The sequence below is a fragment of the Lepisosteus platostomus genome, chromosome 28 (genome assembly GCF_059453375.1).
Source record: "Lepisosteus platostomus isolate fLepPlt1 chromosome 28, fLepPlt1.hap1, whole genome shotgun sequence".
In the NCBI taxonomy this organism is placed as follows: Eukaryota; Metazoa; Chordata; class Actinopteri; order Semionotiformes; family Lepisosteidae; genus Lepisosteus; species Lepisosteus platostomus.
In genome coordinates, this window is record NC_142638.1 from 4,325,833 (window position 1) to 4,344,638 (window position 18,806).

General features: G+C 49.1%; 1 protein-coding gene and 1 long non-coding RNA gene across 17 annotated transcripts in view; one reads left to right on the top strand and one right to left on the bottom strand.

Moving 5' to 3' along the window:
- The window catches only part of LOC148638614 (protein TANC2-like), a 224,060-nt gene that overhangs the window by 16,872 nt on the left and 188,382 nt on the right, over positions 1–18,806 (bottom strand). For 13 of the 16 annotated variants that reach the window (XR_015930926.1, XM_088622749.1, XM_088622750.1 and 10 more), the window contains 16 exons: positions 18,236–18,271; positions 16,276–16,557; positions 15,833–15,966; positions 13,329–13,560; positions 12,684–12,850; positions 11,843–12,450; positions 10,948–11,056; positions 10,187–10,309; positions 9,166–9,402; positions 8,238–8,423; positions 7,474–7,567; positions 5,115–5,248; positions 4,868–4,991; positions 4,260–4,435; positions 3,564–3,696; positions 1,306–1,335 (listed from right to left, as the gene is read on the bottom strand). Coding sequence is in view for 15 of the 16 variants with exons in the window: in XM_088622749.1 (XP_088478875.1) it covers positions 1,306–1,335; positions 3,564–3,696; positions 4,260–4,435; positions 4,868–4,991; positions 5,115–5,248; positions 7,474–7,567; positions 8,238–8,423; positions 9,166–9,402; positions 10,187–10,309; positions 10,948–11,056; positions 11,843–12,450; positions 12,684–12,850; positions 13,329–13,560; positions 15,833–15,966; positions 16,276–16,557; positions 18,236–18,271 (2,805 nt within the window). In the remaining variant the exon portion in view is untranslated. The remainder of the gene's footprint in view (positions 1–1,305; positions 1,336–3,563; positions 3,697–4,259; positions 4,436–4,867; positions 4,992–5,114; positions 5,249–7,473; positions 7,568–8,237; positions 8,424–9,165; positions 9,403–10,186; positions 10,310–10,947; positions 11,057–11,842; positions 12,451–12,683; positions 12,851–13,328; positions 13,561–15,832; positions 15,967–16,275; positions 16,558–18,235; positions 18,272–18,806) is intronic. The other 3 variants (XM_088622755.1, XM_088622752.1, XM_088622756.1) reach the window with 3 other exon arrangements.
- LOC148638615 (uncharacterized) lies at positions 1,352–4,295 on the top strand. Its single transcript, XR_015930928.1, has 3 exons — positions 1,352–1,551; positions 3,089–3,171; positions 4,173–4,295. It is a non-coding gene; the product is annotated as an uncharacterized LOC148638615 (long non-coding RNA).

An 18,806-nucleotide genomic window follows, 5' to 3' on the forward strand; every position in this document is an offset into this window, starting at 1 on the left:
TGCTGTTCACAAACATGAGAGCTTAAAACTCCAGGGTTCAAGCTATTTTCTCACACATTGCTGTCTGAGTTTCATTGTTATTTTTTCATAATTGAGCAATTATATTTCTAGTGTTTGTTATCCCAGTCAATCCCAGACTGCTTTGCATATACAGTAGCATTAAAGTGCAGCAGCCAACTCTGTGATGCTTCTGAGTCATTCTGCACCAGCAGCCTCACTGCAAAGCAGATCAAGAAGAGAAGTGAGACGTTTTTTCATCAACTGAGTTAAGGGGAGCTTTAAGTAGGCCAGGTAGTGCAGTCCAGAGTGGAAGTTAGCTGGGCCGCTGTGGTTAACACACTCATAGGCAGTGCCCATGGATCTTTCATGACCACAAGCTGTTAGGACCTTGGTATAAAGTCTCCTGAAAAGCATGGGCACCTGTTACAGCAGGGTGTCCCTGCTCACCATGCTGAGGCGCTGGTTTGGAAGTTCTGGCCCAGTAGCACCTCCTACTGGCCAACCAGCACCCCTTACACAGCGGCCTGAATTCTGAGGGACCCTTCAAAATCGTCCCCCGGGAGGCGAGAGAAAATGGAAGTTTCTCGGAGTTGTAGGACACGTGGCAGTTGAAGTGGACACGCACACATCTGGAAGGCAAGGGTTTCTTGCTCCAGTACCCGCTGTGTCACTTGTTGATTCTGCTCCACATGTCATCTTCCCGGTCATTAGCAAGGACCTACAGTAATAGCCACTCATGTTTAGATAAGGGATTGTCTGAGTTGGTTTATCATACTTCGGTATTTCAGATGTGACCGCGGTCTTTCTTGATTCCACATATTGATGAACCTATGAATGCAGCTTATTGAACGGTCTTGTACAAAAATTCATTGTCTTGTTTTCCTCTAGGACTTCTGCAGCTGCTGCCGCAGCTGTAATACCGCTGACCAGGCCAAGAGGCTGGACTGTGCTGTGTGAGTTTGCACCTCTCCCGATGATGGACTCGGGATCACGCACATACGCTTTCCAAGCCACAGGAATTGCTTTTTCGCAGGGCAGCCTGCAGCCGCAAAGCAGACAAGCAGCAGGGGAGGGGGGGACGGGGGACGGGGGACGGGGGACGGGGGGGTGGGGTGGATGGGGATGAACATGTGTTGTGTTCCGGCATCCAAACACAGTTGCAGCCCTGGGCAGAAGGGGCCGCGATACCAGGGGAGCTACTATTGAGTGAGGGAATGTTTTGATAGGACCTGCCTGGAACATGACACACAGAAATAGAAAATGTCAGAGCGCCTGGCTGAGAGTGACGCTGGAGGCCTGGCTTACCTCGAGGCCGACTGGGCAGAGTCTGACAGCCTGAGCAGGAGGGTGGGCGGGACAACGGCGGAGTGGGCGGTCCGGGGGGTGGGGTCAGGAGGGGGAGGCGGGGTAGAGGGCGGGGTGAGGGCGGGGCCCGTGGCAGGAATAAAACAGTGGAACAATGCAAACCAAACACAATGAAAGAGAGAAAGAGAGAGAAATAGGAAGAGGAAGAAGGACAAAACAAAGAAAAGAAGCAGACGTGAGAAGCAGGTAGTCTTTTCTTGGGGGGAGGGTGGGGGGTGGGGGTGGTTAAAAAAAGGCAAGTGCAGCGTCAGCAAAAAGAAAAAAACCCCAACAACAACAGCAGCAGCAGCAGCAGCAACAAAGAGAACCTGCTCTGAAACAAACATGGCTGCCGGAGGGAAAAACACAGATACAGATCAACAGGGCTGCTCCTGCTCCCTCCTGATGTTGACAGTGCATTGCTGCTGTACACAGGACACCAGAATCAACCACCCTACAGGGGCTCATTTGCATAATTGTACTGTATGGATTAAGCAAGACAAACACTTAGTCATTTTCACTATGTTCCTGACCTTGTAAAACTAATTATACATCTGAGGTGTTTTTTGTATTTAGGCAAAATAAAAAGTAGGGGTGTTCAAACACCTCACCCTCCTTTTTTCTAAAGCTAAAAAGACTCCCACCGTGTACAGTATTAACTTAAATTGTTTGAGGGAGGTTTCATTTTAACAATCAATAAATGCATTCAATAACCTATTTATGAATCGACAATTACCACGAGAAAAGGAGAAACTCCTCAACCTCTGGACAAAAAACCAATTAATCAGGGCTCAAAGCCAGCTTAAACGACCCAATGAACCTGGAAAGGAGGGTGTTTTGTCGGGGAGTGCTGTGCTGTCAGAGAGGAGCAAGCCCACAGACAAAGCAGTGTGAGGGAGTGTGGCACGCAGCAGGCCGCGGAGTCAGAGCCGCGCGGAGTGGGGGGCGCTGCCAGGCACACAGCCGGAGCGGCTCGTGGGATCGGGGGACCCTACGGGCAGCTCGGCGCTCTCCGAGAGGACGCAAGGATGTACGGACCCAAAACCCTTCCCCGGCTTTCAGCCTCTGGGTTACGGGCTGGCCCCTGGGGTCTGGGGTCACAATTCTCCGGTGTTCCCTCGGGATTCCATGAAGTAACCTACTCTGCCTTCACAACAAAACCAGGGACAACCAGCTTGGATTAAAACACGCCCCAGGTGCTCTCCTGAAAATCCAACGTTCTTCCAATGTTTTGGAACATCATCCTTCTAGGAACACACTGCTCTACCTGACTGCTCTCCAGTTCAGGAGTACAGTTCTCCGGCAGGCTTTCCCGATCGTGTGACAAACCGTCATTCCCTTTCCAGTGTGTTGCTGCACTAGTCTGCAATGTTATTTACAGACTTTTAACTAAACAAAATCGGTGTATCACCAAGCAGCATGTATACATGGCCTGCAGGTGCACACTCTGCAAAGCAGCTAACGTCTTACAATCCTGGTGGAGATTTAAGAGAACGCAAGCACTCCATCTTCACAGGCACTTGTGGGTGGTACTTCTATTCATTCCACTTGCTGTGAAGTTGTCTTTGTGAAATTAGTTTTCACATCTTAAGAACACAGAGGACAATTCGACCTTAAACAATCCTTATTTTAATTAATGGAATACTTTAAACTGCTTTAGTTGCTATTGACAATCAGTCCCACGCGTGAGGCAGTATTATAGCAATCGTTAATTGCTTTTTTGTATGTATTTCCGTGGGAGCAGGACCTTCCCAGGACCTAGGAAAGACCCAGATTCAAGTGACAAGTGTGCACTGTGTTTCTGGAAAGTCCCACCAGTCAAACCAGGTGAATACTACTGTAGGTGCATGAGGTCCGTTCTTTGACCTGTCTTAAGTTCTGTCTTTTTTTTGGCCCACGGCAAGCCCACCCGCACGGTAAGTGAAAGCAAAAGAAATCCCGTAAAATTGTTCAGTTGTGCGAGATGCAGAGCACGAGGAATAGTCAGATGTCGTGAGCTGCACAAAGATCAAAACACGTTTTTTTATTTAATTTGGCGGAAGATCTGTCACGTAATATAAAGTGCTCCTCACTGAGGAAGGAACTCAAGCGCTGAGCTACTTCTACACAGCCTGGACTGTCAGTCGGTCCCCCTGCTGGCCCTGCAGTGTTTCACCCAACCCGCCAGCCTCCCCTAAGCCCTCCTCTTCCCTGCCCCTCGGTCCACCTGTCCATCCTACCTATCTTGGCTCCTTTCTTGAGCAAGGTGACCACCACGGAGGTGTTCCTGCAGCCCACGGCCCGGTCCAGGGGCCGCATGCCGCTGTAGTCCACGTGCTCGATCATCGCGCCGTGATCCACCAGGAACTGCACCTGCAGAGGGGGGGGGGGCACGGGCGACGCAGGGCCGGTTAACGGCAAAGTCAGCGGGCTGTCAGATACCGTAAGTACTGCTCCTATCTCTGCAGGGGCAGGGTTGTGATAAAATCACACCGCGCCGTTTGGTTCCTAGCCAGATCGCTTACGTATTTATACACGCAAAAGACATTCAACTCACCCTGCACCTCCACTGTGCAGAGCCTGAACATCAAGGTCTGATAACCATAAATTAAAAAAAAAACATAGAAATGGAGCAGGTCTTGTAGGAGATGGATTTCTTTAAATGACGTTTGCACAGTGCATACAGTACAGAACTGTATGTATAAAGTTCCTTTTGAAATAATCCCCAGGTTCTCTTGGTATTTGTTGCCTCAGTTTGGTGCCTATCAAGGCAAATTTTCACAAACAGCCTCAAGAATGTATTTCACGCTTCATCGTTTTCAAAACTTAACACATCTCATTTGTGACAGGACTGTGGCTGCAGCTCAGAAGGTGGTCTTTAAGGGCGAGGGAGAGCGTGCCGAGCACCGACGGCGGAGCAAGGGAGGCCCACTCACCACTTCTGCGTCTCCATAGAAGGCGGCCAGGTCGAGTGGGGTGCGCCCGTTCTTGTCGGCGTGGTCAGTGGCTGACCCCCTCTCCACTAGGGACCGCACCACGGCCAGATGACCCTTCAGACAGGCCCAGCTAAGAGCGGTCAAACCCTCCTTGTCCATCAGAGACAGGGAGGCGCCTGCAGGGAGGGGCAAGGGGTGAGAGACACGGGGTTCAATTTCAGGGGTGACGCTCTGCTGCATTCCTGGGGGCTCCTTTGTCTTTAAAGCATGAGAGCAGTGATTACTGGGATGTATTAAGATGATTATTGGTAATATATTAAGATGAGGGTTATAGAACAGCAAAGGTCTTTTGCAAACAAATTCTTAATAAATTGACTGTGAAACGCTATTTACAATTACTGCTGGTTTAACATACAGTGCATTTAGGGACGCTGATTTAGATAGAGCTACATTATAAAGCTAATATAAAGCTAAATTTAAAGGGATGAGTCTCTCAGGGAATAAACCAGCCCTGGTCTGAAAACAATGGTTCAGTAAATGTCTGCTACTTTGAGAATCAAACTGGAGACGCTCATGTCTGTGCCTGTGGGCCGCCCGGGCCAGCTCACCCTGTGCTAGCAGAAACTCCACGGTGCCCAGGTGCCCCTCGGAGGCGGCCATCATGAGGGGCGTGCGGCCCTGCTTGTCCGCCATGTTGACGTCGGCGCCGTGAGTCAGCAGCAGGTCTACAATCTGAAACCCAGCGAGAGAGCGAGGCGCCGTGTTACTCACCCCACCCTCCGGCCCGGTGGCCGCGGCGGGTAGCGACCGGCGCGCGGTCTGGGCCCCCCCCCACCTCCTCCCCGCCTCACCCACCTGCCAGTGCCCCTGCCGCACGGCGCTGAACAGGGGGACGATCCCGCGCCGGTTGGGCTGTGACACGGCCGCCCCCTGCTCCAGCAGGAGCCTGCTCACCTCCAGCTTCCCGCGCCCGGCTGCCGCTGTGAGCGCTGGGGAGAGGAGGACAGGGATTACAATAGTGTTGAAGCGGGAAACACCCTCAGGTGCAAAGGCATTCTTAGAGACAAGCTACAGGTTACTAATCAGAGGCCTCACACACATCCGGTTCAGTGACAGATCAGGAAGACTCTGAGGCCTGAGCTGATGAATGATCTCTACTGGAGGGCCGATTTCCTCCATTCACAGCACTTAACATGCCAGCACTTAAACTGTGTATAATTAAATTTTAAAGGAGGACCATTTGTCTCCTCACTCCCAGGAAGGGAAAAGGGAGAAGTGTGATCGTGAGAAATAGGCTCACGGCTTCACCCGTTCCATCATACTATCTGCCAAACGCAGAAATGGAAAAAAATTGCTACCCTTGTCTTCGTCTCTACAAGTGGCCCTGAAGAAGGTGCAGCAAATGCAAAAGGTTTGGGCTCAAAGCTCCTGTGAATCGAGAACTGAAAAATTCATTTTTTATATATTACTAAGAAAAACTCACAGGGAAACGTATCCTAGAAGACGTAGATCAAGGTATTCAACACTTGTCAAAAACTCAAGGGATCTGTGTGGAATTGGACCTGAATAATTGAAAGAGTAGGCATCTGTGGCTGAGGCCATCTGGAAACCTGAGAGTTAGTTCCCTTTGGGCCAGGTACCTAAAGACCAGGTTTTAATGATCTAGTGTTTGAGTCTAACCGACCAAGAGTAGGAGATACACTTATGTACAATGAAAAGGCAAGTTTGTTTCACATATGTAGATTACTGAGAACATATATGTAATGCTATTTACATTTAAAAGAGTGAGTTGATGATTTTAATAGTTTTATTCATGAGTTGAATAGCACTGTTAACGGGGATAAAATTCTGAAAAATCATTATTTCATTGGGTTAAAATACTGAGCCCTAGTCTTGTGATCAGGTGTCAGGTGTTTAGTAATTGACTTAAAATAGCCGAAGCGAGCTGAAATTAATGAAAGAATACAGAAAGATACAACCATGCCTTGCTTGAGTAACCACAAATGCCTGGTTGCTAATTGGATAATAGCTGCCAGGTTAAAATGAGATGGTCTTCTTCAACAATCAGCAGAGAAACGAGGAAGCTGGCTCATTAATAGACAGTCCATGTCCATGGAGGCAGAGAGTCAATATACAGTACCAGCCCAGGACTGTCACATCCATTGGATCAAACTGCATAATCATTTTCAGACTGCAGTGGTTGTAGCATAAGATACTCCAGGAAAAAATAACTGGTGCATCTGCCGCATGACTGTAATTTGCAGTCCTGCATGAAAATGATCTACTGTATGTGCTCAGAGGCTGTGCAGGAGCAATGTTGGCAACTAAGATACGAAATCACCATCTGCTGTAAAGTGGCAGAGAGAGTGGCGGACTGTTTTATTCACAAATTAATTCTGCTTTGTGCTCAATAAACCTGACAGGAGACTGTGGAGACATAGCGGTGGAGTGTTTCGATAAATTATGCCAGGATAAGCTTTGAGGGGGGGAAGTCTGATGATGTGGGGAGGCCATTGCCTTTAACACAAGAATGCCTTTGGCACAGCTGGAGGGCAATTTAATGCTCAGCGATACATTAACAAAGTCCTTGAGCCAATGGTTTTTCTACTCCTACAAGCTGGAAACTGGAATGGTCAATGTGATTTTCCAGCATGTCAATGCAAGATCACACAGTACTAGGATTACTACGGCATGACTAAGAAGGTCTTGCTGTGGCCAGCCTTCAGTCCTAACCCAACACCTGTGAGACTGACTCGTGAATGCAGCCAACAGGATGTTTGGCAGAATATTCTGCATCCATCTATTAAGAGGCAGAACAGGTCTATACTGTACATTTATCAATGCTGCAGGATTCTGTTGTAGGAAAGTCATGCCCAACACTATCTCTGTGATGTTTTCATTTTGACAATGTGTCCTAATTTGTACTGAAAGCATACTGTGATTCTCAGATAAATATTCCCAACTACTGTATTTGTGTTTGATCATCACTATGTGTTTAAAACACTTGATTAAATCCATTAGGTCTGAACGTTGCGTTTCTTGTGCCAGGGTTCAGAAACCTATTGGTAGATTGGTGGATCAGATAGGTTTTGCAATAGAATTTAAAGATAAGGCTGAGCAGGACATTATCAGCTCTGAAGACGTAAACCTTGAGTTTCTCCCGGTGCAGTAGAGATAGTGACTGAAGTCACAGAGTTATTTCAGGGTCTGTTACCTGTTTCTCCCCACAAGGTGTCGAAGCTGTTTATCTGAGCACGTTCCACCTCCTCCTCGTCCTTCTCAGGTAAGTCCAGTAGGTAGGAGACAATCTGACAGCACAGAAGAGGCAGGTGTTTTACAGGTGCTAGAGATCTGAAGGGTCTGATCGCAATCCCGGAATACGACACCCATTCATAAAAATGGAGAGTGGTAAAACCAAACCAATTACATACAGCCCACTAAGTCTTACCTCTATCACCTGTAAGGTTATGAAAATGATAATAAACCAAATGATCATCTGTATGGCAATAGGATTCAGGGGAAATAGGATCTGAGGGAAAGTCAACAAGCAAGTAGAAGGGGTAGGTCTCGTTTTAAAAGTTCCATTGAACAAACAACAGGACTAATGAATACAAATAGAGCTTTATGTATTTCATATATTTACATTTGCAGACCAAAAAAAAAAAAAAGAGTTGGTTAATGGCTAAAAAAACGGTAAAGCTAAGGGGTGAATGCTCAAAATGGACGGACAGAATTAGTGGAGTACCACAGTACCACACAAGTAGAAACTACATTTAAGACTGAGGACTTCTTTCCTCTCTGTCAATGAATCAGGAATCGGCTGACGAAAGGCTGAGATTCCGGGCACAGTTAACCAGTCAAGCAGGACAGGCCGAAGGTCAGATTGGGTGTTTCAGTGCTCCGGCTGCCCGGCTCTGGAGTGTGTTACTGCCGCTGTGCTGTGCCAAGCACCATGAGTGGCTCCAGCGGTGCACCTACCTCAGTGTAGCCCATGCTGGCAGCAGCAATAAGCGCCTGCTGGACGGCGTGGCTCTTGTTGAAGACGCCCTGCTGCTGGCCGGCCATGGTCCAGTCGCACTGGATCAGGAACTTCACCACCTCCAGGTGCCCGCGGAGTGCAGCGTGCACCAGAGCACACTGCCCGTTCTTATCCAGGTGGTCCACCTGTCCGAACACACAGCACAGGGGGCTTGGAAAACACACAGGCAACACGGGAGGACAGCGCCACCCAACTCACACACAACCCATCTCTCTCTCACTTCAGAGGTGCTTTTACTCCAAACTGGAGCTTCCAGCTGTTTTAAGACTGGGCTCTCCGACAGTAACCCCGGCACCCACTCAGGAGAGAAAGAGATGTGGAGAATCTCCTTCAATACACCCTGACCGCATTTATTTTTCAACATGTTGCCTGACAGGAGAGCTTTGAGTGGCATGCTTCTGACCGACATGACCGAAAGCCCGCTGTTGCCTGGCAAGTCTCAGGGCCTGATGAACTGCCAGGAGCCGAGTCAGAATCGCTGCTTGGGGAATCCTGGTTACAGTCGACTAGTGAGCCGACTCTGGTCCAAAACCAGAGAAGTCTAGATCATTACATGCCAAGCAGGTGGCATTAATGGACAAGCCAGATGGCATCTCCCAGTCCTTCTGTTTCATAAGCCTAATTATGACAGAGGTCTAATCTGTTGTTCCCGTGATCATCACTGTTCCCCAGCTCCTACGCCCTAGCCTGTTTTGTCCCGTCACACTATATACAGTACCATCATTTCCCTGCTGCCCTCTCCAGTTTGATCTCTGTCCGTCCTCTGGGACTGAGGATCATGGATGTGCCCCGATCGTGTTCGGCACTTCCCCGTGAGGCTGCCCACTTCTCACTGATTCTGAGCTCCGTGTGTGTGCTCACACCCACCTTGGCGCGCTTACGGCACAGAGCGGTGACGATGGACAGGTGCCCGGCGGCGGCCGCGTATCCCAGCGGGGTGAGGCCATTCTCGGAGGCGGTGTCCACACTGGCGCCGAACTCCAGCAGCAGCGCCACGGTGTCGGTGTAGCCCAGGTGGGCGTGCACACACAAGATGGGGGCGTTGTTCAGCACCTCCGTCCGGTAGTTCACATTGGCACCCCCCAGGATCAGCAGTCGGCTGACCTGCAAGGAAACTCGCAGTCAGCCTCCTCCTTGCCCACACACAAAATAAGGAGACGGGGAAAAAAATGTGATTTTTGGTCCCATAAAAGCCTGTAACTCGTACGGATCCCTGTTCTGTTACTTAGTTTCAGTTTGTTTGCTTGTATTTTTTTCCCAAATCATTTTCATGACAAACTCCCTAAACAGCAAAACTCGAATTGGAAAGCAAGGTGGAAACTACATGGAAGAGCACCGAAATCTGAGAAAATGGGGCACGTCTTCAGACAAAGGTTTGTACAGTAGCTGTCACCTGGCTTTCTTTGAGAAAGATCTAGACAAGATCCTGGGAATAAATAACGACTTAACAAGCAAAACAAGCTTGTAGGAAAGAACGACTGTCCCTGGTTTGCAACATTTCTAACGCTCAATGCACTTTTACACTGTTCTACACCACAAACATGTAAAGTGTTCTTATTACAGGGTTGACACAACTGTGTTCTGAATTTGACAGGAGCACCTGTGGCCCAACTGTACAGAAGACAGCAGCATACTGTACCTAGGGGAAGCAGATTCAGAATAGCTGATATTCTTGTTCACTAGTTTACTTTAGCAATAGTGGTGAGTATAGATTTGCTGGGAACAGAAAAGGGAATCATTGATGGACAGCTGAACGTCTTTGTTTTGCATCTTTGTTTGAATCTTTCCTCATAACAACCCAAAAACAAGCAGAGGGTAATTCCATGCTGCTCCCTGACACGTTTTCAAGGCTACTGCTCTGAAGACGTGTGACGCAGTGTCCCCGTACCTTGATATTTGGAGTGTAGAGGTTGCGCAGGGAGGCCAGCGCAGTCGAGAGGCCCTCTGTGCTGTACGACACCCACAGCCCCTGCAGGATCGAGGAGGAAACACCAACCTTCTTGCTCAGGCCCTGCAGTGATGGAATAATAACGAGAAGCAATGGTATTAACTGGTGATGCAATAGAAACGAGAACAAAGTAGAAGGAAAAGGAAATCAATCAGGAACATGGGAGACACTCAAAACATCAAATCTCACTGTATGCAGTGGGATGCAAAAGCACAGCTCTTTGCTAGGCTGTGGGCATGAACACATGGAACGGAGGCAGAACTGCAGTATGGGACAGATCACAGGACAGGCGCTTTAGAAAACAGGAGTAGCCAATGTTTCATAGCAATCAATGCTGAATGTATGAAAGCACAAGATCCTGCCCGCAGGCTTCTACACTCTGTGTGGTATCTGGTATTCCTCTATGCTTTCTACTGCACTCTGTGTGGTATCTACACCCTCAATTTATGTAACTATTGCAGTGTTTCTAAACGACCCCTACAGTGTCCAGCGGCACACCGGGATCCTGTTGGTTGGCTTAGCAACCATACGCTGCTGAACTGCCAGCAAAAACATTTTCAGTTCGAGCCGGTACTCCGTCTGTGTGCACAAAGGAGACAAGGCGTCAAGTTGGATTATTCTGGGCCTCTCATTATGTCTGTGGAAGTGTGTGTTTGGGCTAGTAGCTGTATTTCTGTGCGCGCTGCTGGGACGCCACTGGCCTTGAAGATGTGTGCTTTCAGTATGTGGTGGCCCAGTTCGATGGTCTGCTGCCGGTTCAGCTTTCCCTCTTGCCGAGAGAACCAAAAGGCCAGCAAGGTGTGTCCACTCCTGTTGGGGATGAGGAGGAGACACAAGAGAGAGAACTGGGGTAAGACAGGCAGAAGAAAATCTACGAGCTCCAGCTGCACACAGGGCAGAACAAGGTGAGATCCAGACCACTGCACCTCAAATTCCTCAAAGCAGCCTGGAGTACAACAGGTTTTCTGCCAATCAGAACCAATTATCTTTAATATATAGTGCTTTTCTGGACACTCCACACAATGCACTTTACAGGACTCTGCTCCACCACCACCAGTATGTACCACCCAACTGGATGATGGGACAGCAGCCAAAGAGCACAAGTACTCTCCCCACACACCAGCTCTCAGTGGGGAGGAGAACAGAGTGATGAAGCCAGTTCAGAGATGGGGATTGTTAAGATGCCATTAATGGTAAATGTCAGGGAGAACATTTGGGGTTAACATCCCTACTCTTTTTGATAAATGACCTCAGAGGGTCAGGAACGTGGTTTTAAGTCTCATTTGAAGGATAGCACCTTTTTACAAAATAGTGTCCCCATCACTATACTGGGGCATTAGGACCCACACAGACCACAGTGCTCCCCTACTGGCCCCACTAACACCACTAACACCTCTTCCAGCAGCAGCCCCAGCTTTCCCAGGAGGTCCAGGCTCCCTCCTGCTGAGCTTCAGTGGGCTGCCAGCTGGGAGCTGCAGGGTGATAAAACTGCTGGCACTATCACCTTCGCTTGTCCTTCTTCTACCCTACTGGCACAGGAAGACTCTGTCTCTGCCCCTCTCCCAATGGATCCTTCGCACCCCGTCTCCAGCTCACCTGGGGTCACAGAGGAACTTGGTCTTCTCGCCTTCCTCCCGCCAGATCAGCCACTCGCGGAAGGAGGGGTGCACAAACATGCGGGTGCCATCGCGCCGCTTGATGAGGAACATGGAGAGGTTCTCCACGCGCTGCTGAAAGTCCTCCCACTCCAGGGTGCCCTGGATGGAGCCGGCATTGATGGCCTGGTGGATCTGCTCGTCGGTCAGCGGGTGCAGCGAGGCCACAGCCACGTTGAGCAGGGGCAGCACACGCTCGAAGGAAGACTGCGTGGGGAACTTCATGTTGCACTGCAGCAGGTAGACTTCAGCCAGGGACACGGGCACCACCTTGTAGCTGGAGCTCTTCAGCACCAGGTAGCCCTTCTCGATGAGGTCGAAGGTCAGCTTCAGGTAGAGGTAGGACCCCTGGCTCAGGGCCTTGAGGTGGGTGCTCAGCTTGCCGAAGGTGGTGTTGTCCATCTTGCCGTTGAGCGAGATGTTGTTCTGGATCTCCGGGCTGCTGTGGATGCGGTGCAGGATGTAGCCCTGCAGGTCCTGGTCGATAGTCTCGTTGTCCTCCAGCCGGTCCAGGGAGATGCGGTGGAAGGGAAGCAGCTTGGTGATCTCCTGTGGAGATAGGGAAGAGGGAGAACATGGCAGGAGGGGTGGGTGAATAGGAGGTAATAACTCTAAAGGGGCCTTTTCTTTTAGATCCTCTTTTTTTAATTAGAATGAGCATTTCCTCCACCAGCTTTAAGGGGGATGCTGTTATATTGGTCTGCATGGGTTTGCTGGATTAACCAAATGCAGCAAAGAGCCCCCTTGGGTTGTGTATAGAGCTGGGCCAGGCCGATCCATACCTGCAGCGTTGTCCTCACTGTCACGACCAGCTTCAGCCAGGGAGGAAACTTGGAGATGGTTTTGCTCAGGAATGAGACGATAGTGTCCCCATAATCTGGTTTGTGGAACTCTGCCTCGTTCAGCCCGTCAATAAGGATAATGAGGTCTTCGTCTGCGATCTTCCTCTCTGAAATGAGGAAAATGGCAAAAGAGAGCATTAATCAGACTGGCATCAACTCCGGCTCGTGCAGCCTGGTGCACTGCTCATGGCCATCTGCAGCTCATTCCATAAACAGGCTGCCTGCCTCTCTAAATAGCACTGTTATATGCAGAGCAAACTTAAGTGTTATAACCAAGAAAAGCAAGGTATGAATTCTATGCATCTCTAAAGAGAGGTAATTATCCTGGCTAAACAGAGCTCTGCAACATTCAAAGGAGCAAAAAACAAGGGGGGGGGTTTACATTTTTTTGTAGGGGAATGTAGATGCCACAAATTAAATGTCGGGTTTCTGTACGATTGCCTGGATCTGTCCCTGCTGTACAGCAGACGCGTGTGGCCCAGCTGTATCTAATCCAGGCTAGAGGTGCTCGTTTAATTATGGCAGGACGACGTTCGCCACCTCTGCGACTGTGGGCAGCACGGCAGTGGGGACCGGGCCGCTGACCTTTGTAGAGCGCGTCCAGGGGCTCCAGAACCCCTCTCCTGAACGAGGCCAGGGGGTCCTGCACGCAGGAGCGCAGGCTGAGCAGGCTCTGCAGGTGCGGCTCCCGCAGGAGCTGCTCGCGGTAGGCGAGGAGCTGCGGGGAGCGGCAGAGCAGGGCCGCCACGTTGTGCACGAACTCCGGGACCAGGCAGGTGTAGGCGTTGTCCGCCTGGCAGTAATGGTACGCCACCACCTTGGGGGAGACAAAGAGCGCAATGAGAGAGGAGAGGGTCACGGCCGGGAAGAGGCAAGGAGGCAGGCAGGCAGGCACAGGGACCGGGGATGTGGCGATGAGTAAAGGAGAAAGCAGGAGAGGACTGGATGAGACAGGAAAGGAGACATGCAAGAACAGAGAATTTCACACCAGGCCATGCCACACCCCCAGGGCACACTTAAATATACAGGATAACCGGCGACACAATGACGCAAGTAAGCACTGCTGTTGGACAGCCCTGGGGTGCTACCTGTGTGGAGTTTGTATGTTTCCTATGGGTGCTCCAGTTTCCTCCCAAAGACATACTGGTAGGTTATTTAGTTTCAGGGAAAACGGCTCCATATGGTCTAGAGCTCCCCCTTGACCCTGAACTGGCTGATGTGGTTAGAAAACTGATGGATTGATGGTCTAGGCTGAGGTTTGTATGCAGAACAGTACATAGAAACCAAATTCTTACCGCAACTTGTAATCTGTGCAGCCTTATTTACACGTATATTGATTATATTACTTATCATCAAGAATTTTCAACAACTCTAATTAGAGAATATTTATTCTCAAAGGCAGGAATGAAGTACTCAGGCTGAGAGAGGAGGAAGGCTAATTTCAACAGTTACAAAAACACAGCCGATGCAAACTCTCCCTCAGAGTGGATTTCAATACAAAGAGTGACAAAACTTTAATGTCATGCTCTGGGGAGAAACAAGAAAGATTTTAAAAAAACCTGAATCATAATAAAATGCTAATTTTAACTGCCAAGGGATAAAGAGCTTAAACAAAGGAAGCAGAAAAAAAGAGAAAAGACTCAATTATTTATGCAATGTGTTAACAAGATCTAATGGCTTGGCTGGAAATTGCTTTCTGCAGGTATAAATATTTTATTAGGTCTCTGTGCAAAGGATTTTTTTTTATCTGCATATAGCAGAAATAAGGGCGCGCATTAGATTTGCAGACAGGAGTCAATGGAGTGTGTCCTTCCTGGAACAGTGTCTGTGCCAGATGGCTGGCTCTCCTTGGTTCAGGGCACACAGTGCATATACAGACGACTCTTCTGGACCGGAAAGATCCCCCGCTAAAACTTAGAACTGAGAAGAACTTTATTTTCCCCACAGGAACGTCACTTGTCTGGGTACATTAAAACACAGCCTGCAAACATATAGACTTAAAAAACACAATCCCTCATACATCCACTGTAGCAAAAGCAAATCACATCCAGTAAGATTAAAGAGTTCAAGGTCAATGGTCCTGTGTGTTATATATATTTACATTACCCCATAGTATTATAAAACAGGGTAATACATTCTTAGAGAGTTGGTGAAAAGGGGAAGGAGGTAGGAAGACATGTCCATGAATCTAAGCATCTCCTTTTTTAATGGTGGAGAAAGGAACAGGGCAGCACTCAGAATTCAGCAGCACGCAGCTGGAACGGCCCAGCTTTGTCTCCATAGGCAGGGACTGTATCCTGCATCCAGATGGTAAAAAGCACACTGATTACAGAGGGGGTGAGCAGGACTCAGGGATTTATTGCCCTTTTTATATGTTCTCGCGTAATAAATGCTTTGAGACTACACTGTCAAGTGCCCACTTTCTTGCTACTTAGAGACTCCACTCTGTTCCACCGATCCAGGCTGTAGATGGTAAGAGAACCAAGCCAGGCTGTGATGCTGAATGTCTAGACCGATCCTATAAAACATCTTTAAAAGATCTGCAGGACAGATAAATCAGTATTCAATATTCTCAATTTATGTAAAAATACAATGTAGACTTGATCTAGACATTTTGAGAGAATGGCAGTTTACAGTTTTCTCCAAAACGAAGTTTATCAACAAAAATGCCAAGGTATTGCTAAGTGTCCACTCTCTCCATTGTACTGCTGCTCATGATTCTGGTTTCCGGGCTGCGAGCTGTCCTTTCACTGCTGGGGATCATTTCTTCTATTTTATGAACATCGAAGTCAAGGAAATGATCCCTGTGCCACAGACCCAAGCTGTGGCTGTGGGCTGAACCTGGGCCTCTGGCATAAGCTGATAAGCTGATAAGCTGGTAGAGTTCAAGATCTGCCTTTACTGCTACTGCTTTACTGGAGTCCTGACAGACTGCTAAACCAGAGGACACCCACCTGCGCCCAGCCCTCCTGGGCACACTGTGGGAGGAACAGTAAATCAGGCAGTCCAGACCACACAGGCAAAAGAGGAGAAACAAAGGAGCGCATGGAAAAAAAACAAAGCAAGGCAAAAAACAAAGAAGCCAGTACCTGTGACGCCAGCCTCCTCATGGCCTCCTCCTGCCGCCTGCGCATCTCCGGAGTCCCTGGGCAGCTGCCCCCACCCAGGGTGGGGTGCGTGGGCTGGGGCTGGCTCAGGGGTAAGTCCCTGCTTCCGTCTCCATCTAGGGGAAAAGGTCAAGGCTTCAGCTGAGACAGGGCAATCTACAGGGCACTGGCAACTTCGTCAGCCTCAGAAATCACCACAAAGCAAGGGCTCCTTTGCCTCACATCTCAATATTTGTACCCTTTTGCGTTCCTAAGAAATAACATGAATTGGGGCACTTCTCAAGTCTCCCTGCCTTCCTACAATGGACTTTAAGATGAGTCTCCTTCCTGCTGGGTTTCATCAGGGAGTTATTGTTCTCTGCCCCGAGACCCCGAGACCCCCCTGCCTCTCCCCCAGCCCGTGCCCCTCATCCCCCATTGCGTACGTTTCGGGGAGGCGTGGGGGCTGTCGGAGGCGATCTGCCTCATGCGCGTGCCGTGGCAGCTCATGGCCACGAGCCGGGAGATGATGGCCGTCTTGCCGTAGCCGATGTTGCCCACGATGACCACGCCGCGGTTGGTGCTGGAGTTGGCGCCCTGCAGCTGCCCCTCGATCTCCTGGAAGAGCCAGTCGCGCCCGATGAAGACCGAGTCGACGGTGATGCTGGGCACCTCGAACAGCAGCGGCTTGAGGGAGATGTCTGGAGGCCGGTAGGGGGCGAAGCGCACTGGGGTGAAGGGAGGAGAGCGTTAGAGACCCGCGCACTCCCAGCTCCAGCCCCGGAGCCCAGCCCTAAGCCTGGGAGCCCAGGAGCCCAGGAGCCATGGAGCCCAGTGGCCCCGGCAGGATTCACACAGATTGAGGTGAGATTATCCACCGCCCTGACACCAGCCCTTCAAAACTCCCCCCGTTCAGCAGCGCGGATCAAGGCAGCAGCTGAGAGCCAGAGTCGGTGAGAAAACGCTAGATCCTGCAACTAGTGGAAAACACTTTTCAGCTCGCAGTTGAGGAGAAATTTCTTGTTAATCCAAGAAGCAACACACATCCGAACACTTTTACCATCCTCTTGTGAAATCTAGAGCTTATTTTTAGAGCTTTTTTCAACATTTGGAACTAGTCGGTTCCGATTTTACCAACATATTATGTTTATTGTTAAAATTACTATTGCATTATTATTAGTGTTATGATAGCAATCAAATCCAAAGACAAAATCCAAACAGTATAAATGTTCTGGGTTGCTTTGACAAGGTTATTTATTTGTCTGAGAACGTACAGTACACTGTAGAATGGTTTTAGTCTAAGACTGTAAATCACTAGAGAAAAAAACTTACATTGCCATTTGACAGGCAGACATTTTCTGAGGAAGATTTTTTATAATGTATATGTACGTCATATTCCTTTGGTAGCAGTATATCTAATTTCATCTCCTTCACTTCAAGGCTTCAGTAAAACTAAGAAATGATACTGAAATGTGGAATATGGAATAACCTGCCAACACTTCTTGCTCAGATCGCGGACTACCTGATGTCCAGCAGTCTGCTGTGCTCCTGCTCGGACAGCAGGGGGCTCTGCAGGGTAAAGAAAGTCTATCAAACACACCTTAGCTCTGTGAATGAGTTAAGGGTAAAATGTTGCTCCGAACTCTGCAGTGTCCCACACCACAACGCCCAATCTTTCTTTTCATGTCTTTAGACGTCAAAGAATTACCTGTGCAGATGCTTAATTAGTCGACCGGCACTCATAAAGATCTTTTAAGTTTTGTAGGACCAACAACCCTGACCTAGAAATGCTGAAGTTTGCATACCCAGCGCCAGGCAATGACCTCCTGCTAGAACCCCCCTGTCAGAGCAGGACCATATGAACTGTGGCTTTCCAGCAAGACAATTAGATTCACTGGCGCTGAGATCTGATCTTTATTTGTGATACTGGAGGAGACAGCACTCTGGGCAGATACACTGGGCATCAGGCCACAGCAACTGCCTGCTGACAGATTTCATACCTACCGCTGGCCAAAATCTACTGAGCTTCCGTCTCACTTAGGAAAGGGAAGATGCATGTTAACCTCTCTTTCTCCATGACTATTTTGGGAAGGGGAGTATAAGATACCAGGCAGATAATTTAGATGAGCAATCAATACATGACTGATGGTGATACTGCAGTCAAGAGGTACAAGATTCATGCTGTCAGCAACACACGAGTGCAGATTTAGATTCTGCACTGGGTCCATTTCACACGACTGTCAAGTGTTGAATGTTATTCTTCTCACTGAGACATCTGGAGATTTCGAGATCAAGATGGGGGGGGTAAGGGGTGGAGAGGGGATGACAAAACTGCGAACTCACACAGCCAAAGCTCAGATCTCAGGGGAGCGCGGGGTTAAGACCGGAAGAAAACGGGGGACTTACGTGAGTGCGATTGCCAGGCATGGATGTTAGTGCAAGCTGAGACAAAACACACGAGCAAGAGAAGAACAAAAATCAAGATGAGAAAGGGAGGCGACAGCGAGGCGCGAGGAGGTTTCTCGGCAGCTACCACGGGAGAAGAGACGGAGACAGCAGGAGGAAGCAGATGGTTTGCAGCAGAGACACCACTTCCCAACCCTACACGCGAGGCTGGATGTGGGCACTGGGCACTGCGGCTTTGCCTTGTGTAGCAGCCAACCTCAGCATTGCCCCTGCATTGTACCAGCTAGCACTTCAGCATGGCCTCATCAGTCAAGCCTCAGTTCAATAATTACGCCTCAATAAAAATCTGGGTTTGCTGGGGGGTGTACAGAAAATCTCCGGATACTGGGGGGCCCCAAAAACTGTGAAATTCATCACCCCAAGTTTAACAGCTTGTTAAATCAAACTCTTACCCAGGGGAACAGCTTTGTCAATGGGAAAGCCTCAATGGCAAAGGCTCTCCTTTACTGTATTCTCAATATTTCAGAACCAATTTTATCATTATTTAGAAAACCGATAAAATGTTAATTTG